At 44.9% G+C, this 27,914-nt stretch overlaps 1 protein-coding gene across 3 annotated transcripts in view; it reads right to left on the bottom strand.

The window, feature by feature from the left end:
- Nucleotides 1-27,914, bottom strand: part of LOC129869456 (zinc finger and BTB domain-containing protein 11-like) — a 45,249-nt gene that overhangs the window by 10,308 nt on the left and 7,027 nt on the right. For all 3 annotated transcript variants that reach the window (XM_055943889.1, XM_055943892.1, XM_055943891.1), the window contains 4 exons: nucleotides 25,638-26,875; nucleotides 20,533-20,841; nucleotides 12,988-13,222; nucleotides 12,709-12,876 (listed from right to left, as the gene is read on the bottom strand). In XM_055943889.1, coding sequence (XP_055799864.1) covers nucleotides 12,709-12,876; nucleotides 12,988-13,222; nucleotides 20,533-20,841; nucleotides 25,638-26,875 — 1,950 coding nt within the window. The remainder of the gene's footprint in view (nucleotides 1-12,708; nucleotides 12,877-12,987; nucleotides 13,223-20,532; nucleotides 20,842-25,637; nucleotides 26,876-27,914) is intronic.

The following is a 27,914-nucleotide window of genomic DNA, read 5'->3' as shown; positions in this document are numbered from 1 at the left end:
CCTGTGTGAATACTTGTGTCTGAGGATAATGCTGTATTGTACCTCCTGTGTGAATACTGGTGTCTGAGGATAATGCTGTATTGTACCTGTGTGAATACTGGTGTCTGAGGTTAATGTTGTATTGTACCTGTGTGAATACGGGTGTCTGAGGATAATGTTGTATTGTACCTGTGTAAATACTGGTGTCTGAGGATAATGTTGTATTGTACCTGTGTGAATACTGGTGTCTGAGGATAATGTTGTATTGTACCTGTGTGAATACGGGTGTCTGAGGATAATGTTGTATTGTACCTGTGTGAATACTGGTGTCTGAGGATAATGGTGTATTGTACCTGTGTGAATACTTGTGTCTGAGGATAATGCTGTATTGTACCTCCTGTGTGAATACTGGTGTCTGAGGATAATGCTGTATTGTACCTCCTGTGTGAATACTGGTGTCTGAGGGTAATGTTGTATTGTACCTGTGTGAATACGGGTGTCTGAGGATAATGGTGTATTGTACCTGTGTGAATACGGGTGTCTGAGGATAATGGTGTATTGTACCTGTGTGAATACTTGTGTCTGAGGATAATGCTGTATTGTACCTGTGTGAATACTGGTGTCTGAGGATAATGGTGTATTGTACCTGTGTGAATACTGGTGTCTGAGGGTAATGTTGTATTGTGCCTGTGTGAATACTGGTGTCTGAGGGTAATGTTGTATTGTACCTGTGTGAATACTGGTGTCTGAGGATAATGCTGTATTGTACCTGTGTGAATACTGGTGTCTGAGGATAATGTTGTATTGTACCTGTGTGAATAATGCTGTATTGTACCTCCTGTGTGAATACTGGTGTCTGAGGATAATGTTGTATTGTACCTGTGTGAATACTGGTGTCTGAGGATAATGTTGTATTGTGCCTGTGTGAATACTGGTGTCTGGGGATAATGTTGTATTGTACCTGTGTGAATACTGGTGTCTGAGGATAATGTTGTATTGTACCTCTGTGAATACTGGTGTCTGAGGATAATGTTGTATTGTACCTGTGCGAATACTGGAGTCTGAGGATAATGTTGTATTGTACCTGTGTGAATACTGGTGTCTGAGGATAATGGTGTATTGTACCTGTGTGAATACTGGTGTCTGAGGATAATGCTGTATTGTACCTGTGTGAATACTGGTGTCTGAGGGTAATGTTGTATTGTGCCTGTGTGAATACTGGTGTCTGAGGGTAATGTTGTATTGTACCTGTGTGAATACGGGTGTCTGAGGATAATGGTGTATTATACCTGTGTGAATACTTGTGTCTGAGGATAATGCTGTATTGTACCTCCTGTGTGAATACTGGTGTCTGAGGATAATGCTGTATTGTACCTGTGTGAATACTGGTGTCTGAGGATAATGTTGTATTGTACCTGTGTGAATACTGGTGTCTGAGGGTAATGTTGTATTGTGCCTGTGTGAATACTGGTGTCTGAGGGTAATGTTGTATTGTACCTGTGTGAATACTGGTGTCTGAGGATAATGCTGTATTGTACCTGTGTGAATACTGGTGTCTGAGGATAATGTTGTATTTTACCTGTGTGAATAATGCTGTATTGTACCTCCTGTGTGAATACTGGTGTCTGAGGATAATGTTGTATTGTACCTGTGTGAATACTGGTGTCTGAGGATAATGATGTATTGTGCCTGTGTGAATACTGGTGTCTGGGGATAATGTTGTATTGTACCTGTGTGAATACTGGTGTCTGAGGATAATGTTGTATTGTACCTGTGTGAATAATGTTGTATTGTACCTGTGTGAATACTGGTGTCTGAGGATAATGGTGTATTGTACCTGTGTGAATACTTGTGTCTGAGGATAATGCTGTATTGTACCTCCTGTGTGAATACTGGTGTCTGATGAAAATGCTGTATTGTACCTCCTGTGTGAATACTGGTGTCTGAGGATAATGGTGTATTGTACCTGTGTGAATACTGGTGTCTGAGGATAATGGTGTATTGTACCTGTGTGAATACTTGTGTCTGAGGATAATGCTGTATTGTACCTCCTGTGTGAATACTGGTGTCTGAGGATAATGCTGTATTGTACCTGTGTGAATACTGGTGTCTGAGGATAATGTTGTATTGTACCTGTGTGAATACTGGTGTCTGAGGGTAATGTTGTATTGTGCCTGTGTGAATACTGGTGTCTGAGGGTAATGTTGTATTGTACCTGTGTGAATACGGGTGTCTGAGGATAATGGTGTATTGTACCTGTGTGAATACTTGTGTCTGAGGATAATGCTGTATTGTACCTCCTGTGTGAATACTGGTGTCTGAGGATAATGCTGTATTGTACCTGTGTGAATACTGGTGTCTGAGGATAATGTTGTATTGTACCTGTGTGAATACTGGTGTCTGAGGATAATGCTGTATTGTACCTCCTGTGTGAATACTGGTGTCTGAGGATAATGCTGTATTGTACCTCCTGTGTGAATACTGGTGTCTGAGGGTAATGTTGTATTGTACCTGTGTGAATACGGGTGTCTGAGGATAATGGTGTATTGTACCTGTGTGAATACGGGTGTCTGAGGATAATGGTGTATTGTACCTGTGTGAATACTTGTGTCTGAGGATAATGCTGTATTGTACCTGTGTGAATACTGGTGTCTGAGGATAATGTTGTATTGTACTTTTGTGAATACTGGTGTCTGAGGGTAATGTTGTATTGTGCCTGTGTGAATACTGGTGTCTGAGGGTAATGTTGTATTGTACCTGTGTGAATACTGGTGTCTGAGGATAATGCTGTATTGTACCTGTGTGAATACTGGTGTCTGAGGATAATGTTGTATTGTACCTGTGTGAATAATGCTGTATTGTACCTCCTGTGTGAATACTGGTGTCTGAGGATAATGTTGTATTGTACCTGTGTGAATACTGGTGTCTGAGGATAATGTTGTATTGTGCCTGTGTGAATACTGGTGTCTGGGGATAATGTTGTATTGTACCTGTGTGAATACTGGTGTCTGAGGATAATGTTGTATTGTACCTCTGTGAATACTGGTGTCTGAGGATAATGTTGTATTGTACCTGTGTGAATACTGGTGTCTGAGGATAATGTTGTATTGTACCTGTGTGAATACTGGTGTCTGAGGATAATGGTGTATTGTACCTGTGTGAATACTGGTGTCTGAGGATAATGCTGTATTGTACCTGTGTGAATACTGGTGTCTGAGGGTAATGTTGTATTGTGCCTGTGTGAATACTGGTGTCTGAGGGTAATGTTGTATTGTACCTGTGTGAATACGGGTGTCTGAGGATAATGGTGTATTATACCTGTGTGAATACTTGTGTCTGAGGATAATGCTGTATTGTACCTCCTGTGTGAATACTGGTGTCTGAGGATAATGCTGTATTGTACCTGTGTGAATACTGGTGTCTGAGGATAATGTTGTATTGTACCTGTGTGAATACTGGTGTCTGAGGGTAATGTTGTATTGTGCCTGTGTGAATACTGGTGTCTGAGGGTAATGTTGTATTGTACCTGTGTGAATACTGGTGTCTGAGGATAATGCTGTATTGTACCTGTGTGAATACTGGTGTCTGAGGATAATGTTGTATTGTACCTGTGTGAATAATGCTGTATTGTACCTCCTGTGTGAATACTGGTGTCTGAGGATAATGTTGTATTGTACCTGTGTGAATACTGGTGTCTGAGGATAATGTTGTATTGTGCCTGTGTGAATACTGGTGTCTGGGGATAATGTTGTATTGTACCTGTGTGAATACTGGTGTCTGAGGATAATGTTGTATTGTACCTGTGTGAATAATGTTGTATTGTACCTGTGTGAATACTGGTGTCTGAGGATAATGGTGTATTGTACCTGTGTGAATACTTGTGTCTGAGGATAATGCTGTATTGTACCTCCTGTGTGAATACTGGTGTCTGATGATAATGCTGTATTGTACCTCCTGTGTGAATACTGGTGTCTGAGGATAATGGTGTATTGTACCTGTGTGAATACTGGTGTCTGAGGATAATGGTGTATTGTACCTGTGTGAATACTTGTGTCTGAGGATAATGCTGTATTGTACCTCCTGTGTGAATACTGGTGTCTGAGGATAATGCTGCATTGTACCTGTGTGAATACTGGTGTCTGAGGATAATGTTGTATTGTAGCTGTGTGAATACTGGTGTCTGAGGGTAATGTTGTATTGTGCCTGTGTGAATACTGGTGTCTGAGGGTAATGTTGTATTGTACCTGTGTGAATACGGGTGTCTGAGGATAATGGTGTATTGTACCTGTGTGAATACTTGTGTCTGAGGATAATGCTGTATTGTACCTCCTGTGTGAATACTGGTGTCTGAGGATAATGCTGTATTGTACCTGTGTGAATACTGGTGTCTGAGGATAATGTTGTATTGTACCTGTGTGAATACTGGTGTCTGAGGGTAATGTTGTATTGTGCCTGTGTGAATACTGGTGTCTGAGGGTAATGTTGTATTGTACCTGTGTGAATACTGGTGTCTGAGGATAATGCTGTATTGTACCTGTGTGAATACTGGTGTCTGAGGATAATGTTGTATTGTACCTGTGTGAATACTGGTGTCTGAGGATAATGTTGTATTGTACCTGTGTGAATAATGCTGTATTGTACCTCCTGTGTGAATACTGGTGTCTGAGGATAATGTTGTATTGTACCTGTGTGAATACTGGTGTCTGAGGATAATGTTGTATTGTGCCTGTGTGAATACTGGTGTCTGGGGATAATGTTGTATTGTACCTGTGTGAATACTGGTGTCTGAGGATAATGTTGTATTGTACCTGTGTGAATAATGTTGTATTGTACCTGTGTGAATACTGGTGTCTGAGGATAATGCTGTATTGTACCTCCTGTGTGAATACTGGTGTCTGATGATAATGCTGTATTGTACCTCCTGTGTGAATACTGGTGTCTGAGGATAATGTTGTATTGTACCTGTGTGAATACTGGTGTCTGAGGATAATGCTCCATTGTACCTGTGTGAATACTGGTGTCTGAGGATAATGTTGTATTGTACCTGTGTGAATACTGGTGTCTGAGGATAATGTTGTATTGTACCTGTGTGAATACTGGTGTCTGAGGATAATGGTGTATTGTACCTGTGTGAATACTTGTGTCTGAGGATAATGCTGTATTGTACCTCCTGTGTGAATACTGGTGTCTGAGGATAATGCTGTATTGTACCTCCTGTGTGAATACTGGTGTCTGAGGGTAATGTTGTATTGTACCTGTGTGAATACGGGTGTCTGAGGATAATGGTGTATTGTACCTGTGTGAATACTGGTGTCTGAGGATAATGCTGTATTGTACCTGTGTGAATACTGGTGTCTGAGGATAATGTTGTATTGTACCTGTGTGAATACTGGTGTCTGAGGGTAATGTTGTATTGTGCCTGTGTGAATACTGGTGTCTGAGGATAATGTTGTATTGTACCTGTGTGAATACGGGTGTCTGAGGATAATGGTGTATTGTACCTGTGTGAATACTTGTGTCTGAGGATAATGCTGTATTGTACCTCCTGTGTGAATACTGGTGTCTGAGGATAATGCTGTATTGTACCTGTGTGAATACTGGTGTCTGAGGTTAATGTTGTATTGTACCTGTGTGAATACGGGTGTCTGAGGATAATGTTGTATTGTACCTGTGTAAATACTGGTGTCTGAGGATAATGTTGTATTGTACCTGTGTGAATACTGGTGTCTGAGGATAATGTTGTATTGTACCTGTGTGAATACGGGTGTCTGAGGATAATGTTGTATTGTACCTGTGTGAATACTGGTGTCTGAGGATAATGGTGTATTGTACCTGTGTGAATACTTGTGTCTGAGGATAATGCTGTATTGTACCTCCTGTGTGAATACTGGTGTCTGAGGATAATGCTGTATTGTACCTCCTGTGTGAATACTGGTGTCTGAGGGTAATGTTGTATTGTACCTGTGTGAATACGGGTGTCTGAGGATAATGGTGTATTGTACCTGTGTGAATACGGGTGTCTGAGGATAATGGTGTATTGTACCTGTGTGAATACTTGTGTCTGAGGATAATGCTGTATTGTACCTGTGTGAATACTGGTGTCTGAGGATAATGGTGTATTGTACCTGTGTGAATACTGGTGTCTGAGGGTAATGTTGTATTGTGCCTGTGTGAATACTGGTGTCTGAGGGTAATGTTGTATTGTACCTGTGTGAATACTGGTGTCTGAGGATAATGCTGTATTGTACCTGTGTGAATACTGGTGTCTGAGGATAATGTTGTATTGTACCTGTGTGAATAATGCTGTATTGTACCTCCTGTGTGAATACTGGTGTCTGAGGATAATGTTGTATTGTACCTGTGTGAATACTGGTGTCTGAGGATAATGTTGTATTGTGCCTGTGTGAATACTGGTGTCTGGGGATAATGTTGTATTGTACCTGTGTGAATACTGGTGTCTGAGGATAATGTTGTATTGTACCTCTGTGAATACTGGTGTCTGAGGATAATGTTGTATTGTACCTGTGCGAATACTGGAGTCTGAGGATAATGTTGTATTGTACCTGTGTGAATACTGGTGTCTGAGGATAATGGTGTATTGTACCTGTGTGAATACTGGTGTCTGAGGATAATGCTGTATTGTACCTGTGTGAATACTGGTGTCTGAGGGTAATGTTGTATTGTGCCTGTGTGAATACTGGTGTCTGAGGGTAATGTTGTATTGTACCTGTGTGAATACGGGTGTCTGAGGATAATGGTGTATTATACCTGTGTGAATACTTGTGTCTGAGGATAATGCTGTATTGTACCTCCTGTGTGAATACTGGTGTCTGAGGATAATGCTGTATTGTACCTGTGTGAATACTGGTGTCTGAGGATAATGTTGTATTGTACCTGTGTGAATACTGGTGTCTGAGGGTAATGTTGTATTGTGCCTGTGTGAATACTGGTGTCTGAGGGTAATGTTGTATTGTACCTGTGTGAATACTGGTGTCTGAGGATAATGCTGTATTGTACCTGTGTGAATACTGGTGTCTGAGGATAATGTTGTATTTTACCTGTGTGAATAATGCTGTATTGTACCTGTGTGAATACTGGTGTCTGAGGATAATGGTGTATTGTACCTGTGTGAATACTTGTGTCTGAGGATAATGCTGTATTGTACCTCCTGTGTGAATACTGGTGTCTGATGAAAATGCTGTATTGTACCTCCTGTGTGAATACTGGTGTCTGAGGATAATGGTGTATTGTACCTGTGTGAATACTGGTGTCTGAGGATAATGGTGTATTGTACCTGTGTGAATACTTGTGTCTGAGGATAATGCTGTATTGTACCTCCTGTGTGAATACTGGTGTCTGAGGATAATGCTGTATTGTACCTGTGTGAATACTGGTGTCTGAGGATAATGTTGTATTGTACCTGTGTGAATACTGGTGTCTGAGGGTAATGTTGTATTGTGCCTGTGTGAATACTGGTGTCTGAGGGTAATGTTGTATTGTACCTGTGTGAATACGGGTGTCTGAGGATAATGGTGTATTGTACCTGTGTGAATACTTGTGTCTGAGGATAATGCTGTATTGTACCTCCTGTGTGAATACTGGTGTCTGAGGATAATGCTGTATTGTACCTGTGTGAATACTGGTGTCTGAGGATAATGTTGTATTGTACCTGTGTGAATACTGGTGTCTGAGGATAATGCTGTATTGTACCTCCTGTGTGAATACTGGTGTCTGAGGATAATGCTGTATTGTACCTCCTGTGTGAATACTGGTGTCTGAGGGTAATGTTGTATTGTACCTGTGTGAATACGGGTGTCTGAGGATAATGGTGTATTGTACCTGTGTGAATACGGGTGTCTGAGGATAATGGTGTATTGTACCTGTGTGAATACTTGTGTCTGAGGATAATGCTGTATTGTACCTGTGTGAATACTGGTGTCTGAGGATAATGTTGTATTGTACTTTTGTGAATACTGGTGTCTGAGGGTAATGTTGTATTGTGCCTGTGTGAATACTGGTGTCTGAGGGTAATGTTGTATTGTACCTGTGTGAATACTGGTGTCTGAGGATAATGCTGTATTGTACCTGTGTGAATACTGGTGTCTGAGGATAATGTTGTATTGTACCTGTGTGAATAATGCTGTATTGTACCTCCTGTGTGAATACTGGTGTCTGAGGATAATGTTGTATTGTACCTGTGTGAATACTGGTGTCTGAGGATAATGTTGTATTGTGCCTGTGTGAATACTGGTGTCTGGGGATAATGTTGTATTGTACCTGTGTGAATACTGGTGTCTGAGGATAATGTTGTATTGTACCTCTGTGAATACTGGTGTCTGAGGATAATGTTGTATTGTACCTGTGTGAATACTGGTGTCTGAGGATAATGTTGTATTGTACCTGTGTGAATACTGGTGTCTGAGGATAATGGTGTATTGTACCTGTGTGAATACTGGTGTCTGAGGGTAATGTTGTATTGTACCTGTGTGAATACGGGTGTCTGAGGATAATGGTGTATTATACCTGTGTGAATACTTGTGTCTGAGGATAATGCTGTATTGTACCTCCTGTGTGAATACTGGTGTCTGAGGATAATGCTGTATTGTACCTGTGTGAATACTGGTGTCTGAGGATAATGTTGTATTGTACCTGTGTGAATACTGGTGTCTGAGGGTAATGTTGTATTGTGCCTGTGTGAATACTGGTGTCTGAGGGTAATGTTGTATTGTACCTGTGTGAATACTGGTGTCTGAGGATAATGCTGTATTGTACCTGTGTGAATACTGGTGTCTGAGGATAATGTTGTATTGTACCTGTGTGAATAATGCTGTATTGTACCTCCTGTGTGAATACTGGTGTCTGAGGATAATGTTGTATTGTACCTGTGTGAATACTGGTGTCTGAGGATAATGTTGTATTGTGCCTGTGTGAATACTGGTGTCTGGGGATAATGTTGTATTGTACCTGTGTGAATACTGGTGTCTGAGGATAATGTTGTATTGTACCTGTGTGAATAATGTTGTATTGTACCTGTGTGAATACTGGTGTCTGAGGATAATGGTGTATTGTACCTGTGTGAATACTTGTGTCTGAGGATAATGCTGTATTGTACCTCCTGTGTGAATACTGGTGTCTGATGATAATGCTGTATTGTACCTCCTGTGTGAATACTGGTGTCTGAGGATAATGGTGTATTGTACCTGTGTGAATACTGGTGTCTGAGGATAATGGTGTATTGTACCTGTGTGAATACTTGTGTCTGAGGATAATGCTGTATTGTACCTCCTGTGTGAATACTGGTGTCTGAGGATAATGCTGCATTGTACCTGTGTGAATACTGGTGTCTGAGGATAATGTTGTATTGTAGCTGTGTGAATACTGGTGTCTGAGGGTAATGTTGTATTGTGCCTGTGTGAATACTGGTGTCTGAGGGTAATGTTGTATTGTACCTGTGTGAATACGGGTGTCTGAGGATAATGGTGTATTGTACCTGTGTGAATACTTGTGTCTGAGGATAATGCTGTATTGTACCTCCTGCGTGAATACTGGTGTCTGAGGATAATGCTGTATTGTACCTGTGTGAATACTGGTGTCTGAGGATAATGTTGTATTGTACCTGTGTGAATACTGGTGTCTGAGGGTAATGTTGTATTGTGCCTGTGTGAATACTGGTGTCTGAGGGTAATGTTGTATTGTACCTGTGTGAATATTGGTGTCTGAGGATAATGCTGTATTGTACCTCCTGTGTGAATACTGGTGTCTGATGATAATGCTGTATTGTACCTCCTGTGTGAATACTGGTGTCTGAGGATAATGTTGTATTGTACCTGTGTGAATACTGGTGTCTGAGGATAATGTTGTATTGTACCTGTGTGAATACTGGTGTCTGAGGTTAATGTTGTATTGTACCTGTGTGAATACGGGTGTCTGAGGATAATGTTGTATTGTACCTGTGTAAATACTGGTGTCTGAGGATAATGTTGTATTGTACCTGTGTGAATACTGGTGTCTGAGGATAATGTTGTATTGTACCTGTGTGAATACGGGTGTCTGAGGATAATGTTGTATTGTACCTGTGTGAATACTGGTGTCTGAGGATAATGGTGTATTGTACCTGTGTGAATACTTGTGTCTGAGGATAATGCTGTATTGTACCTCCTGTGTGAATACTGGTGTCTGAGGATAATGCTGTATTGTACCTCCTGTGTGAATACTGGTGTCTGAGGGTAATGTTGTATTGTACCTGTGTGAATACGGGTGTCTGAGGATAATGGTGTATTGTACCTGTGTGAATACTTGTGTCTGAGGATAATGCTGTATTGTACCTCCTGTGTGAATACTGGTGTCTGAGGATAATGCTGTATTGTACCTGTGTGAATACTGGTGTCTGAGGATAATGTTGTATTGTACCTGTGTGAATACTGGTGTCTGAGGGTAATGTTGTATTGTGCCTGTGTGAATACTGGTGTCTGAGGGTAATGTTGTATTGTACCTGTGTGAATACGGGTGTCTGAGGATAATGGTGTATTGTACCTGTGTGAATACTTGTGTCTGAGGATAATGCTGTATTGTACCTGTGTGAATACTGGTGTCTGAGGATAATGTTGTATTGTACCTGTGTGAATACTGGTGTCTGAGGGTAATGTTGTATTGTGCCTGTGTGAATACTGGTGTCTGAGGGTAATGTTGTATTGTACCTGTGTGAATACTGGTGTCTGAGGATAATGCTGTATTGTACCTCCTGTGTGAATACTGGTGTCTGAGGATAATGTTGTATTGTACCTGTGTGAATACTGGTGTCTGAGGATAATGTTGTATTGTGCCTGTGTGAATACTGGTGTCTGGGGATAATGTTGTATTGTACCTGTGTGAATACTGGTGTCTGAGGATAATGTTGTATTGTACCTGTGTGAATAATGTTGTATTGTACCTGTGTGAATACTGGTGTCTGAGGATAATGGTGTATTGTACCTGTGTGAATACTTGTGTCTGAGGATAATGCTGTATTGTACCTCCTGTGTGAATACTGGTGTCTGATGATAATGCTGTATTGTACCTCCTGTGTGAATACTGGTGTCTGAGGATAATGTTGTATTGTACCTGTGTGAATACTGGTGTCTGAGGATAATGTTGTATTGTACCTGTGTGAATACTGGTGTCTGAGGATAATGTTGTATTGTACCTGTGTGAATACTGGTGTCTGAGGATAATGGTGTATTGTACCTGTGTGAATACTGCTGTCTGAGGATAATGGTGTATTGTACCTGTGTGAATACTTGTGTCTGAGGATAATGCTGTATTGTACCTCCTGTGTGAATACTGGTGCCTGAGGATAATGCTGTATTGTACCTCCTGTGTGAATACTGGTGTCTGAGGGTAATGTTGTATTGTACCTGTGTGAATACGGGTGTCTGAGGATAATGGTGTATTGTACCTGTGTGAATACTTGTGTCTGAGGATAATGCTGTATTGTACCTCCTGTGTGAATACTGGTGTCTGAGGATAATGCTGTATTGTACCTGTGTGAATACTGGTGTCTGAGGATAATGTTGTATTGTACCTGTGTGAATACTGGTGTCTGAGGGTAATGTTGTATTGTGCCTGTGTGAATACTGGTGTCTGAGGGTAATGTTGTATTGTACCTGTGTGAATACGGGTGTCTGAGGATAATGGTGTATTGTACCTGTGTGAATACTTGTGTCTGAGGATAATGCTGTATTGTACCTCCTGTGTGAATACTGGTGTCTGAGGATAATGCTGTATTGTACCTCCTGTGTGAATACTGGTGTCTGAGGATAATGTTGTATTGTACCTGTGTGAATACTGGTGTCTGAGGATAATGTTGTATTGTACCTGTGTGAATACTGGTGTCTGAGGATAATGTTGTATTGTACCTGTGTGAATACTGGTGTCTGAGGATAATGGTGTATTGTACCTGTGTGAATACTGGTGTCTGAGGATAATGGTGTATTGTACCTGTGTGAATACTTGTGTCTGAGGATAATGCTGTATTGTACCTCCTGTGTGAATACTGGTGTCTGAGGATAATGCTGTATTGTACCTCCTGTGTGAATACTGGTGTCTGAGGGTAATGTTGTATTGTACCTGTGTGAATACGGGTGTCTGAGGATAATGGTGTATTGTACCTGTGTGAATACTTGTGTCTGAGGATAATGCTGTATTGTACCTCCTGTGTGAATACTGGTGTCTGAGGATAATGCTGTATTGTACCTGTGTGAATACTGGTGTCTGAGGATAATGTTGTATTGTACCTGTGTGAATACTGGTGTCTGAGGGTAATGTTGTATTGTGCCTGTGTGAATACTGGTGTCTGAGGGTAATGTTGTATTGTACCTGTGTGAATACGGGTGTCTGAGGATAATGGTGTATTGTACCTGTGTGAATACTTGTGTCTGAGGATAATGCTGTATTGTACCTCCTGTGTGAATACTGGTGTCTGAGGATAATGCTGTATTGTACCTGTGTGAATACTGGTGTCTGAGGATAATGCTGTATTGTACCTGTGTGAATACTGGTGTCTGAGGATAATGCTGTATTGTACCTCCTGTGTGAATACTGGTGTCTGAGGGTAATGTTGTATTGTACCTGTGTGAATACTGGTGTCTGAGGGTAATGTTGTATTGTGCCTGTGTGAATACGGGTGTCTGAGGATAATGCTGCATTGTACCTGTGTGAATACTGGTGTCTGAGGATAATGCTGCATTGTACCTGTGTGAATACTGGTGTGTTCCTCCAGACTTCTCTTACTAGCGAAGGACTTGTCACAGAGCAGACAGTGGAACTGTTTAGCAGCGTCGTGCAGAGCTCTGTGCATCTTCAGGCTGTGTTTATGAGCAAACGTCTTCCCACAGACCTTGCAGGAGTGGGGCCGCACCCCTGTGGAAATAATCATTAGAACAATGAGGAAGAGGAGGATGGAAGAGAAGAAGACTGGATTTATAGAAGGCTTTTCCACCTTGGTGCACAAAAAGGGGGAAATTGACTGACCAGTGTGGTTGAGCATGTGGATCCTCAGAGAATACAGCTTAGGAAGAGTCTTTCCACAGATGTCACAGACAAACTCTCTCTTGGTGCGTCCCTTGGCCCTGCCGTCCCCCTCGAGGCCCTCTTCACCGTGGGGCTGGGGGACCCTGACCAGGGTGGGCCTCTGGCTCTTCTGGTGCTTGTGTCGGGTCAGATGGGCCCTCAGAGAGGCCGCGTACTGGAACTCTTTGTTACATAACTAGAGACCGGAGAGGGAGGGAGGGAGAGAGGGGGAGGGAGAGAGAGAGAGAGACAGAGAGAAACACAGACAGACAGACGGGGGGAGACTTGAGCAGGATTTCTAATGTACTGTATTTGATTCACTTGGCAAATAAACTTGAAAGAGGGATAACTAACATCTCTCCCCACCGAGAACAAAATCACCGATAAATCAGTGATATATGGCAAAAACATCAAAGCCATATGACTGCCAGTCAAGACTCAGAGCCAGACATATAGACAGCAACAGACCTGTACAGGGCAGAGCTGCATTCACTAATATAGTCTCTGATCGGGAGAACAGTGTTGTTGGTACGTACACTACTACACTACTACACCTAGAGAACAGTGTTGTTGGTACGTACACTACTACACTACTACACCTAGAGAACAGTGTTGTTGGTACGTACACTACTACACCTAGAGAACAGTGTTGTTGGTACGTACACTACTACACTACTACACCTAGAGAACAGTGTTGTTGGTACGTACACTACTACACTACTACACCTAGAGAACCGTGTTGTTGGTACTACACTACTACACCTAGAGAACAGTGTTGTTGGTACGTACACTACTACACTACTACACCTAGAGAACAGTGTTGTTGGTACTACACTACTACACTACTACACCTAGAGAACAGTGTTGTTGGTACGTACACTACTACACTACTACACCTAGAGAACAGTGTTGTTGGTACGTACACTACTACACCTAGAGAACAGTGTTGTTGGTACTACACTACTACACTACTACATCTAGAGAACAGTGTTGTTGGTACGTACACTACTACACTACTACACCTAGAGAACAGTGTTGTTGGTACTACACTACTACACCTAGAGAACAGTGTTGTTGGTACTACACTACTACACCTAGAGAACAGTGTTGTTGGTACGTACACTACTACACCTAGAGAACAGTGTTGTTGGTACGTACACTACTACACTACTACACCTAGAGAACAGTGTTGTTGGTACTACACTACTACACCTAGAGAACAGTGTTGTTGGTACGTACACTACTACACTACTACACCTAGAGAACAGTGTTGTTGGTACTACACTACTACACCTAGAGAACAGTGTTGTTGGTACGTACACTACTACACTACTACATCTAGAGAACAGTGTTGTTGGTACGTACACTACTACACTACTACATCTAGAGAACAGTGTTGTTGGTACGTACACTACTACACTACTACACCTAGAGAACAGTGTTGTTGGTACGTACACTACTACACTACTACACCTAGAGAACAGTGTTGTTGGTACGTACACTACTACACTACTACACCTAGAGAACAGTGTTGTTGGTACGTACACTACTACATCTAGAGAACAGTGTTGTTGGTACGTACACTACTACACTACTACATCTAGAGAACAGTGTTGTTGGTACGTACACTACTACACCACTACATCTAGAGAACAGTGTTGTTGGTACTACACTACTACACCTAGAGAACAGTGTTGTTGGTACGTACACTACTACACTACTACACCTAGAGAACAGTGTTGTTGGTACGTACACTACTACATCTAGAGAACAGTGTTGTTGGTACGTACACTACTACACTACTACACCTAGAGAACAGTGTTGTTGGTACGTACACTACTACACTACTACACCTAGAGAACAGTGTTGTTGGTACGTACACTACTACACCTAGAGAACAGTGTTGTTGGTACGTACACTACTACACCTAGAGAACAGTGTTGTTGGTACGTACACTACTACACTACTACACCTAGAGAACAGTGTTGTTGGTACGTACACTACTACACCTAGAGAACAGTGTTGTTGGTACGTACACTACTACACTACTACACCTAGAGAACAGTGTTGTTGGTACGTACACTACTACACCTAGAGAACAGTGTTGTTGGTACTACACTACTACACTACTACACCTGGAGAACAGTGTTGTTGGTACTACACTACTACACTACTACACCTAGAGAACAGTGTTGTTGGTACGTACACTACTACACCTAGAGAACAGTGTTGTTGGTACTACACTACTACACCTAGAGAACAGTGTTGTTGGTACGTACACTACTACACTACTACACCTAGAGAACAGTGTTGTTGGTACTACACTACCTCACTACTACACCTAGAGAACAGTGTTGTTGGTACGTACACTACTACACTACTACACCTAGAGAACAGTGTTGTTGGTACGTACACTACTACACTACTACATCTAGAGAACAGTGTTGTTGGTACTACACTACTACACTACTACACCTAGAGAACAGTGTTGTTGGTACGTACACTACTACACCTAGAGAACCGTGTTGTTGGTACGTACACTACTACACTACTACATCTAGAGAAGAGTGTTGTTGGTACGTACACTACTACACCTAGAGAACAGTGTTGTTGGTACGTACACTACTACACTACTACACCTAGAGAACAGTGTTGTTGGTACGTACACTACTACACCTAGAGAACAGTGTTGTTGGTACTACACTACTACACTACTACACCTAGAGAACAGTGTTGTTGGTACGTACACCACTACACTACTACATCTAGAGAACAGTGTTGTTGGTACGTACACCACTACACTACTACACCTAGAGAACAGTGTTGTTGGTACGTACACTACTACACTACTACACCTAGAGAACAGTGTTGTTGGTACACTACTACACTACTACACCTAGAGAACAGTGTTGTTGGTACGTACACTACTACACTACTACATCTAGAGAACAGTGTTGTTGGTACGTACACTACTACATCTAGAGAACAGTGTTGTTGGTACGTACACTACTACACTACTACACCTAGAGAACAGTGTTGTTGGTACGTACACTACTACACTACTACACCTAGAGAACAGTGTTGTTGGTACGTACACTACTACACTACTACACCTAGAGAACAGTGTTGTTGGTACGTACACTACTACATCTAGAGAACAGTGTTGTTGGTACGTACACTACTACACTACTACATCTAGAGAACAGTGTTGTTGGTACGTACACTACTACACTACTACATCTAGAGAACAGTGTTGTTGGTACGTACACCACTACACTACTACACCTAGAGAACAGTGTTGTTGGTACGTACACTACTGCACTACTACACCTAGAGAACAGTGTTGTTGGTACGTACACTACTACACCTAGAGAACAGTGTTGTTGGTACGTACACTACTACATCTAGAGAACAGTGTTGTTGGTACGTACACTACTACACTACTACACCTAGAGAACAGTGTTGTTGGTACTACACTACTACACTACTACACCTAGAGAACAGTGTTGTTGGTACGTACACTACTACACTACTACACCTAGAGAACAGTGTTGTTGGTACGTACACTACTACACTACTACATCTAGAGAACAGTGTTGTTGGTACTACACTACTACACTACTACATCTAGAGAACAGTGTTGTTGGTACGTACACTACTACACCTAGAGAACAGTGTTGTTGGTACGTACACTACTACACCTAGAGAACAGTGTTGTTGGTACGTACACTACTACACTACTACATCTAGAAAACAGTGTTGTTGGTACGTACACTACTACACTACTACATCTAGAGAACAGTGTTGTTGGTACGTACACCACTACACTACTACACCTAGAGAACAGTGTTGTTGGTACGTACACTACTGCACTACTACACCTAGAGAACAGTGTTGTTGGTACGTACACTACTACATCTAGAGAACAGTGTTGTTGGTACGTACACTACTACACTACTACATCTAGAGAACAGTGTTGTTGGTACGTACACTACTACACTACTACATCTAGAGAACAGTGTTGTTGGTACGTACACCACTACACTACTACACCTAGAGAACAGTGTTGTTGGTACGTACACTACTGCACTACTACACCTAGAGAACAGTGTTGTTGGTACGTACACTACTACACCTAGAGAACAGTGTTGTTGGTACGTACACTACTACATCTAGAGAACAGTGTTGTTGGTACGTACACTACTACACTACTACACCTAGAGAACAGTGTTGTTGGTACTACACTACTACACTACTACACCTAGAGAACAGTGTTGTTGGTACGTACACTACTACACTACTACACCTAGAGAACAGTGTTGTTGGTACGTACACTACTACACTACTACATCTAGAGAACAGTGTTGTTGGTACTACACTACTACACTACTACATCTAGAGAACAGTGTTGTTGGTACGTACACTACTACACCTAGAGAACAGTGTTGTTGGTACGTACACTACTACACCTAGAGAACAGTGTTGTTGGTACGTACACTACTACACTACTACACCTAGAGAACAGTGTTGTTGGTACTACACTACTACACTACTACACCTAGAGAACAGTGTTGTTGGTACGTACACTACTACACCTAGAGAACAGTGTTGTTGGTACGTACACTACTACACTACTACACCTAGAGAACAGTGTTGTTGGTACGTACACTACTACACTACTACATCTAGAGAACAGTGTTGTTGGTACGTACACTACTACACTACTACACCTGGAGAACAGTGTTGTTGGTACTACACTACTACACTACTACACCTAGAGAACAGTGTTGTTGGTACGTACACTACTACACTACTACACCTAGAGAACAGTGTTGTTGGTACGTACACTACTACACCTAGAGAACCGTGTTGTTGGTACGTACACTACTACACTACTACACCTAGAGAACCGTGTTGTTGGTACGTACACTACTACACTACTACACCTAGAGAACAGTGTTGTTGGTACGTACACTACTACACTACTACACCTAGAGAACCGTGTTGTTGGTACGTACACTACTACACTACTACATCTAGAGAACAGTGTTGTTGGTACTACACTACTACACCTAGAGAACAGTGTTGTTGGTACGTACACTACTACACTACTACATCTAGAGAACAGTGTTGTTGGTACGTACACTACTACACTACTACACCTAGAGAACCGTGTTGTTGGTACGTACACTACTACACCTAGAGAACAGTGTTGCTGGTACGTACACTACTACACTACTACACCTAGAGAACAGTGTTGTTGGTACTACACTACTACACTACTACACCTAGAGAACAGTGTTGTTGGTACTACACTACTACACTACTACATCTAGAGAACAGTGTTGTTGGTACGTACACTACTACATCTAGAGAACAGTGTTGTTGGTACGTACACTACTACACTACTACATCTAGAGAACAGTGTTGTTGGTACTACACTACTACATCTAGAGAACAGTGTTGTTGGTACGTACACTACTACACTACTACATCTAGACAACAGTGTTGTTGGTACGTACACTACTACACTACTACACCTAGAGAACAGTGTTGGTACGTACACTACTACATCTAGAGAACAGTGTTGTTGGTACGTACACTACTACACTACTACACCTAGAGAACAGTGTTGTTGGTACTACACTACTACACTACTACACCTAGAGAACAGTGTTGTTGGTACGTACACTACTACACTACTACATCTAGAGAACAGTGTTGTTGGTACTACACTACTACATCTAGAGAACAGTGTTGTTGGTACGTACACTACTACACTACTACATCTAGACAACAGTGTTGTTGGTACGTACACTACTACATCTAGAGAACAGTGTTGTTGGTACTACACTACTACACCTAGAGAACAGTGTTGTTGGTACTACACTACTACACTACTACATCTAGAGAACAGTGTTGTTGGTACGTACACTACTACATCTAGAGAACAGTGTTGTTGGTACGTACACTACTACACTACTACATCTAGAAAACAGTGTTGTTGGTACGTACACTACTACACTACTACACCTAGAGAACAGTGTTGTTGGTACTACACTACTACACTACTACACCTAGAGAACAGTGTTGTTGGTACTACACTACTACACTACTACATCTAGAGAACAGTGTTGTTGGTACGTACACTACTACACTACTACACCTAGAGAACAGTGTTGTTGGTACGTACACTACTACATCTAGAGAACAGTGTTGTTGGTACGTACACTACTACATCTGGAGAACAGTGTTGTTGGTACGTACACTACTACACTACTACACCTAGAGAACAGTGTTGTTGGTACTACACTACTACACTACTACATCTAGAGAACAGTGTTGTTGGTACGTACACTACTACACCTAGAGAACAGTGTTGTTGGTACGTACACTACTACACCTAGAGAACAGTGTTGTTGGTACTACACTACTACACCTAGAGAACAGTGTTGTTGGTACGTACACTACTACACTACTACACCTAGAGAACAGTGTTGTCGGTACGTACACTACTACACCTAGAGAACAGTGTTGTTGGTACGTACACTACTACACTACTACACCTAGAGAACAGTGTTGTTGGTACGTACACTACTACATCTAGAGAACAGTGTTGTTGGTACGTACACTACTACACCTAGAGAACAGTGTTGTTGGTACGTACACTACTACACTACTACACCTAGAGAACAGTGTTGTTGGTACTACACTACTACACCTAGAGAACAGTGTTGTTGGTACGTACACTACTACACTACTACACCTAGAGAACAGTGTTGTTGGTACTACACTACTACACCTAGAGAACAGTGTTGTTGGTACGTACACTACTACACTACTACATCTAGAGAACAGTGTTGTTGGTACGTACACTACTACACTACTACATCTAGAGAACAGTGTTGTTGGTACGTACACTACTACACTACTACACCTAGAGAACAGTGTTGTTGGTACGTACACTACTACACTACTACACCTAGAGAACAGTGTTGTTGGTACGTACACTACTACACTACTACACCTAGAGAACAGTGTTGTTGGTACGTACACTACTACATCTAGAGAACAGTGTTGTTGGTACGTACACTACTACACCTAGAGAACAGTGTTGTTGGTACGTACACTACTACACTACTACACCTAGAGAACAGTGTTGTTGGTACTACACTACTACACCTAGAGAACAGTGTTGTTGGTACGTACACTACTACACTACTACACCTAGAGAACAGTGTTGTTGGTACTACACTACTACACCTAGAGAACAGTGTTGTTGGTACTACACTACTACACTACTACACCTAGAGAACAGTGTTGTTGGTACGTACACTACTACACTACTACACCTAGAGAACAGTGTTGTTGGTACGTACACTACTACACTACTACACCTAGAGAACAGTGTTGTTGGTACGTACACTACTACACTACTACACCTAGAGAACAGTGTTGTTGGTACGTACACTACTACACCTAGAGAACAGTGTTGTTGGTACGTACAGTACACTTGTATCCTCTGGTCTTCTCGTGTTTCAGTGTGTGCACGATGAGAGCGTAGCGCCGGGGAAACGACAGGCCACACTCTGAACAGGCGTGTTCTCCCGCCACCTCACTCCCTCCATCTGGATGGGCGGGGCCATGCTCTGGCCACTCCCCCACAGCCTGCTCTGTGATAGGCTCAGCTCCGTCTGCCACGCCCTCCACTGACACCATCTCCTCCATGTCTGTCTGGATAACAGTCTCCGTCCCAATCAGAGCCGCTGCGGCCTCAATCACTTTAACTGGCCTCTTGGCGGGTCCGTTTCTCTTCTTAGGGGTGTAATTCAGGGGGAGAGATACAGAACAGTTAGGAAATCTCACACACAGCTCCAAGTCTGCTCTGCAAGACTAATGTAAAATCCTCGCTAATTCATCTACAGTGCCGCGAAAAAAGCATTTTTCCCATTTCTGATTGTCTATTTCTGCATATTAAGGGACAATAAATGTTGTCAAACAGTGGAATTGGGTGTTGCATGACTTGGTTAATTCAATAAATTAATAACAATGTGTTATTTGTAAAGGTAAGTTCCCTTTATCTAATATTAAGTTTTGGTTGAAGATCTGATACAGTTGAAGTCGGAAGTTTAAATACACCTTAGCCAAATACATTTGAACTCCGTATTTCACAATTCCTGACATTTAATCCTAGTAAAAATGTCCTGTCTTAGGTCAGTTAGGATCACCACTTTATTTTAAGAATGTGAAATGTCAGAATAATAGTAGAGAGAATAAATTATTTCAGCTTTTATTTATTTCATCACATTCCCAGTGGGTCAGAAGTTTACATACACTCAATTAGTATTTGGTAGCATTGCCTTTTAAATTGTTTAATTGTTTTGGGTCAAACATTTCCCACAATAAGTTGGGTGAATTTTGTCCCATTCCTCCTGACAGAGCTGTTGTAACTGAGTCAGGTTTGTAGGCCTCCTTGCTCGCACATGCTTTTTCAGTTCTGCCCACAAATGTTCTATAGGATTGAGGTCAGGGCTTTGTGATGGCCACTCCAATACCTTGACTTTGTTGTCCTTAAGCCATTTTGCCACAACTGTGGAAGTATGCTTGGGGTCATTGTCCATTTGGAAGACCCATTTGCGACCAAGCTTTAACTTCCTGACTGATGTCTTGAGATGTTGCTTCAATATATCCACATAATTTTCCTCACTCATGATGCCATCTATTTTGTGAAGTGCACCAGTCCCTCCTGCAGTAAAGCACCCCCACAACATGATGCTGCCACTCCCGTGCTTCACGGTTGGGATGGTGTTCTTCGGCTTATAAGACTCCCCCTTTTTCCTCCAAACACAATGGTCATTATGGCCAAACAGTTCTATTTTTCTTTCATCAGACCAGAGGACATTTCTCCAAAAAGTACGATCTTTGTCCCCATGTACGTTGCAACCCCTAGTCTGGATTTATGGCGGTTTTGGAGCAGTGGCTTCTTCCTTGCTGAGCGGCCTTTCAGGTTATGTCGATATAGGACTCGTTTTACTGTGGATATAGATACTTTTGTATCTGTTTCCTCCAGCATCTTCACAAGGTCCTTTGCTGTTGTTCTGGGATTGATTTTCACATTTCGTACCAAAGTACGTTCATCTCTAGGAGACAGAACGCATCTCCTTCCTGATCGGTATGACGGCTGCGTGGTCCCATGGTGTTTATACTTGTGTACTATTGTTTGTACAGATAAACGTGGTACATTCAGGCATTTGGAAATTGCTCCCAAGTATAAACCAGACTTGTGGAGGCCTACAATTTTTTTCTGAGGTCTTGACTGATTTCTTTTGATTTTCCCATGTTGTCAAGCAAAGAGGCACTGAGTTTGAAGGTAGGCCTTGAAATACATCCACAGGTACACCTCCAATTGACTCAAATGATGTCAATTAGCCTATCAGAAGCTTCTAAAGCCATGACATAATTTTCTGGAATTTTCCAAGCTGTTTAAAGGCACAGTCAACTTAGTGTATGTAAACTTCTGACCCACTGGAATTGTGATACAGTGAATTATAAGTGAAATAATCTGTCTGTAAACAATTGTTGGAAAAATTACTTGTGTCATGCACAAAGTAGATGTCCTAACCAACTTGCCAAAACTATAGTTTGTTAACAAGACACTTGTGGAGTGGTTGAAAAACGAGTTTTAATGACTCCAACCTAAGTCTATGTAAACTTCTGACTTCAACTGTAGTTTCACAGACATATTACTGAATTTTTTTCTGGTTTGTTTGAAATTTGTAAACGCAGGTTCACTTTATCTAATATTACGTTTTGGTTGAAAATCTGATAACATTCAGTGTCAGAAATATGGAAAAATGAGAGAAAATCAGAAAGGAGGAAAATAGTTATTTCACGGTGCTGTAGACAGTGACTGGTGTTGGAGTCTACCTTGGGGGTGTTGGAGTCTACCTTGGGGGTGTTGGAGTCTACCTTGGGGGTGTTGGAGTCTACCTTGGGGGTGTTGGGGCGCTGTGGGGGTGTTGTAGTCTACCTTGGGGGTGTTGGGGCGCTGTGGGGGTGTTGGGGCGCTGTGGGGGTGTTGGAGTCTACCTTGGGGGTGTTGGGGCGCTGTGGGGGTGTTGTAGTCTACCTTGGGGGTGTTGGGGCGCTGTGGGGGTGTTGTAGTCTACCTTGGGGGTGTTGGGGCGCTGTGGGGGTGTTGTAGTCTACCTTGGGGGTGTTGGGGCGCTGTGGGGGTGTTGGAGTCTACCTTGGGGGTGTTGGAGTCTACCTTGGGGGTGTTGGGGCGCTGTGGGGGTGTTGGAGTCTACCTTGGGGGTGTTGTAGTCTACCTTGGGGGTGTTGGGGCGCTGTGGGGGTGTTGGAGTCTACCTTGGGGGTGTTGGAGTCTACCTTGGGGGTGTTGGGGCGCTGTGGGGGTGTTGGAGTCTACCTTGGGGGTGTTGGAGTCTACCTTGGGGATGTTGGAGTCTACCTTGGGGATGTTGGGGCGCTGTGGGGGTGTTGGGGTGCTGTGGGGGTGTTGGAGTCTACCTCGGGGGTGTTGGAGTCTACCTCGGGGGTGTTGGGGCGCTGTGGGGGTGTTGGAGTCTACCTTGGGGGTGTTGGGGCGCTGTGGGGGTGTTGGAGTCTACCTTGGGGGTGTTGGAGTCTACCTTGGGGGTGTTGGGGCGCTGTGGGGGTGTTGGGGCGCTGTGGGGGTGTTGGAGTCTACCTCGGGGGTGTTGGGGTCTACCTCGGGGGTGTTGGGGTCTACCTCGGGGGTGTTGGGGTCTACCTCGGGGGTGTTGGGGTCTACCTCGGGGGTGTTGGGGTCTACCTCGGGGGTGTTGGGGTCTACCTCGGGGGTGTTGGGGTCTACCTCGGGGGTGTTGGAGTCTACCTCGGGGGTGTTGGAGTCTACCTCGGGGGTGTTGGAGTCTACCTCGGGGGTGTTGGAGTCTACCTCGGGGGTGTTGGAGTCTACCTCGGGGGTGTTGGAGTCTACCTCGGGGGTGTTGGAGTCTACCTCGGGGGTGTTGGAGTCTACCTCGGGGGTGTTGGAGTCTACCTCGGGGGTGTTGGAGTCTACCTCGGGGGTGTTGGAGTCTACCTCGGGGGTGTTGGAGTCTACCTCGGGGGTGTTGGAGTCTACCTCGGGGGTGTTGGAGTCTACCTCGGGGGTGTTGGAGTCTACCTCGGGGGTGTTGGAGTCTACCTCGGGGGTGTTGGAGTCTACCTCGGGGGTGTTGGAGTCTACCTCGGGGGTGTTGGAGTCTACCTCGGGGGTGTTGGAGTCTACCTCGGGGGTGTTGGAGTCTACCTCGGGGGTGTTGGAGTCTACCTCGGGGGTGTTGGAGTCTACCTCGGGGGTGTTGGAGTCTACCTCGGGGGTGTTGGAGTCTACCTCGGGGGTGTTGGAGTCTACCTCGGGGGTGTTGGAGTCTACCTCGGGGGTGTTGGGGCGCTGTGGGGGTGTTGGAGTCTACCTTGGGGGTGTTGGAGTCTACCTTGGGGGTGTTGGGGCGCTGTGGGGGTGTTGGGGCGCTGTGGGGGTGTTGGAGTCTACCTCGGGGGTGTTGGAGTCTACCTCGGGGGTGTTGGGGCGCTGTGGGGGTGTTGGAGTCTACCTTGGGGGTGTTGGAGTCTACCTTGGGGGTGTTGGAGTCTACCTTGGGGGTGTTGGAGTCTACCTTGGGGGTGTTGGAGTCTACCTTGGGGGTGTTGGAGTCTACCTTGGGGGTGTTGGAGTCTACCTTGGGGGTATTGGGGCGCTGTGGGGGTGTTGGGGCGCTGTGGGGGTGTTGTAGTCTACCTTGGGGGTGTTGGGGCGCTGTGGGGGTGTTGGGGCGCTGTGGGGGTGTTGTAGTCTACCTTGGGGGTGTTGGGGCGCTGTGGGGGTGTTGTAGTCTACCTTGGGGGTGTTGGGGCGCTGTGGGGGTGTTGTAGTCTACCTTGGGGGTGTTGTAGTCTACCTTGGGGGTGTTGGGGCACTGTGGGGGTGTTGTAGTCTACCTTGGGGGTGTTGGGGCGCTGTGGGGGTGTTGTAGTCTACCTTGGGGGTGTTGGGGCGCTGTGGGGGTGTTGGGGCGCTGTGGAGGTGTTGTAGTCTACCTTGGGGGTGTTGGGGCACTGTGGGGGTGTTGTAGTCTACCTTGGGGGTGTTGGGGCACTGTGGGGGTGTTGTAGTCTACCTTGGGGGTGTTGGGGCGCTGTGGGGGTGTTGGGGCGCTGTGGGGGTGTTGTAGTCTACCTTGGGGGTGTTGGGGCACTGTGGGGGTGTTGTAGTCTACCTTGGGGGTGTTGGGGCGCTGTGGGGGTGTTGGGGCGCTGTGGGGGTGTTGTAGTCTACCTTGGGGGTGTTGGGGCACTGTGGGGGTGTTGTAGTCTACCTTGGGGGTGTTGGGGCGCTGTGGGGGTGTTGTAGTCTACCTTGGGGGTGTTGGGGCGCTGTGGGGGTGTTGTAGTCTACCTTGGGGGTGTTGGGGCGCTGTGGGGGTGTTGTAGTCTACCTTGGGGGTGTTGGGGCGCTGTGGGGGTGTTGTAGTCTACCTTGGGGGTGTTGGGGCGCTGTGGGGGTGTTGTAGTCTACCTTGGGGGTGTTGGGGCGCTGTGGGGGTGTTGTAGTCTACCTTGGGGGTGTTGGGGCGCTGTGGGGGTGTTGGGGCGCTGTCCTTCTCCAGCCCCATGTGCAGTCTGACGTACCCTCCCTCCCCCACGGAGCGCTGTCGTAGGCGTCTCTTATAGGGGTCATGGGTCCCCTGCATATCTTCCTGCGTCTCCTCTGAAGGAGTAGAGACTGGCTCTGGCACCTCCTCGTCAACAACAGCAGGCTCCTCCACAACTTCCTGCTTGACTTTGGCAGGACGCCCTCTCTTCCTCTTGAGGAGTGGAGCAGGGGGAGGCTTGGGGGAGACCTGTGGGGCTGGCTCTGCCTTCTGGGACGCTGACGACGCATTCTCCTGTGGTGTTAGTGTCACTACAGCCAGATGGGCCACCCCTGTGGGGGCCACCTTCCCTGGGTCCACACTGATGAGGAAGGCCCCTGGTTCCATGGAGGGGGAGGCCCCCTCTCCCTCGTACCCGTCTTGCGGCTGCTGCTCCAGGGCCAGACAGGCTGACACCACGGCCAGGGACTCACTGGCTCCGGCCTGGCCTCTGTGGGTCACCACCGTCATGGTCTCTGCCTCTCCAGTAGGGGAGAAGAGGGTGACGGACTCGCCTACCCGGGCCTGGCCGCTGTGGGTGACCACCGTCATGGTCTCTGCCTCTCCAGTAGGGGAGATGAGGGTGACCGACTCGCCTACCCGGGCCTGGCCGCTGTGGGTGACCACCGTCATGGTCTCTGCCTCTCCAGTAGGGGAGATGAGGGTGACCGACTCGCCTACCCGGGCCTGGTTACTGTGGGTGACTAGAGTCACCGTCTCTGACCCAGCCTCCCCAACCACGGTCATAGTCTCCCCTGGTTCACCTCCCAGAGCCTGGGTGACTACAGACGTCGGATCCCCTCTGAAGGCCTCTGCTGTGTGGGCCAATGAGTCCAGGTCATCCCCTGCTCCAGCGAGCCCAGTATGAGTCACCACGGCATGGCCGTCGCTCCCGATGGTCATAATGTAGCTCCCGGGTTCTTCATTCGGGGCCTGTTGGGGTGCAGGCTGGCTGGACACCACCGTGTGGATGTCTCCTTGCTGGTAGACCATCATCTTCTGCTCCTCTACCTTCTTGTGGACGGACTCACAGATCTGAAGGACCTCGGCCATCAGAAGGTGTCGGGCCAGCGTGGCAACGTCGGCCATCACACAGAAGTTGAAGCAGAGGTTGGAGGTGTACGCAAACTCTAGCAGGGGGAGGAAACTGACCTTGCTGAAACCTGAGGAGAGAGAGAGACAAGTTGTTAAATGATGTACTGCTGGTGTCTGACCCCATCTGACCCCATGCTAAATGATGTACTGCTGTCCTCCTAGTGTCTGACCCCATCTGACCCCATGCTAAATGATGTACTGCTGGTGTCTGTCCCCATCTGTCCCCATGCTAAATGCTGTCCTCCTGGTGTCTGACCCCATCTGACCCCATGCTAAATGCTGTCCTCCTGGTGTCTGTCCCCATCTGACCCCATGCTAAATGATGTACTGCTGGTGTCTGTCCCCATCTGTCCCCATGCTAAATGATGTACTGCTGTCCTCCTAGTGTCTGACCCCATCTGACCCCATGCTAAATGCTGTCCTCCTGGTGTCTGACCCCATCTGTCCCCATGCTAAATGCTGTCCTCCTGGTGTCTGTCCCCATCTGTCCCCATGCTAAATGCTGTCCTCCTGGTGTCTGTCCCCATCTGTCCCCATGCTAAATGATGTACTGCTGGTGTCTGACCCCATCTGTCCCCATGCTAAATGCTGTCCTCCTGGTGTCTGTCCCCATCTTGGTCCTGTGTGGTTCAGTAAGAGTATAGTGCTATCAACACCAAAGTTGTGGGTTCAAGTCCCACAGGGATCACACGCTAAAACGTATACACGATAAGTACACTACATGACCAAAAGCCTGTGGACACCTGCACATCGAACATCTCATTCCAAAATCATGGTATTAATATGGAGTTGTTCCCCCTCCTTTGCTGCTATAACAGCCTCCACTGTTCTGGGAAGGCTTTCCACTAGATGTTGGAACATTGCTGCTATAACAGCCTCCACTCTTCTGGGAAGGCTTTCCACTAGATGTTGGAACATTGCTGCTATAACAGCCTCCACTCTTCTGGGAAGGCTTTCCACTAGATGTTGGAACATTGCTGCTATAACAGCCTCCACTCTTCTGGGAAGGCTTTCCGCTAGATGTTGGAACATTGCTGCTATAACAGCCTCCACTCTTCTGGGAAGGCTTTCCACTAGATGTTGGAACATTGCTGCTATAACAGCCTC

The sequence above is a fragment of the Salvelinus fontinalis genome, chromosome 14 (assembly GCF_029448725.1).
Source record: "Salvelinus fontinalis isolate EN_2023a chromosome 14, ASM2944872v1, whole genome shotgun sequence".
Lineage (NCBI taxonomy): Eukaryota > Metazoa > Chordata > Actinopteri > Salmoniformes > Salmonidae > Salvelinus > Salvelinus fontinalis.
This window is presented reverse-complemented; position numbering and strand designations above follow the sequence as displayed.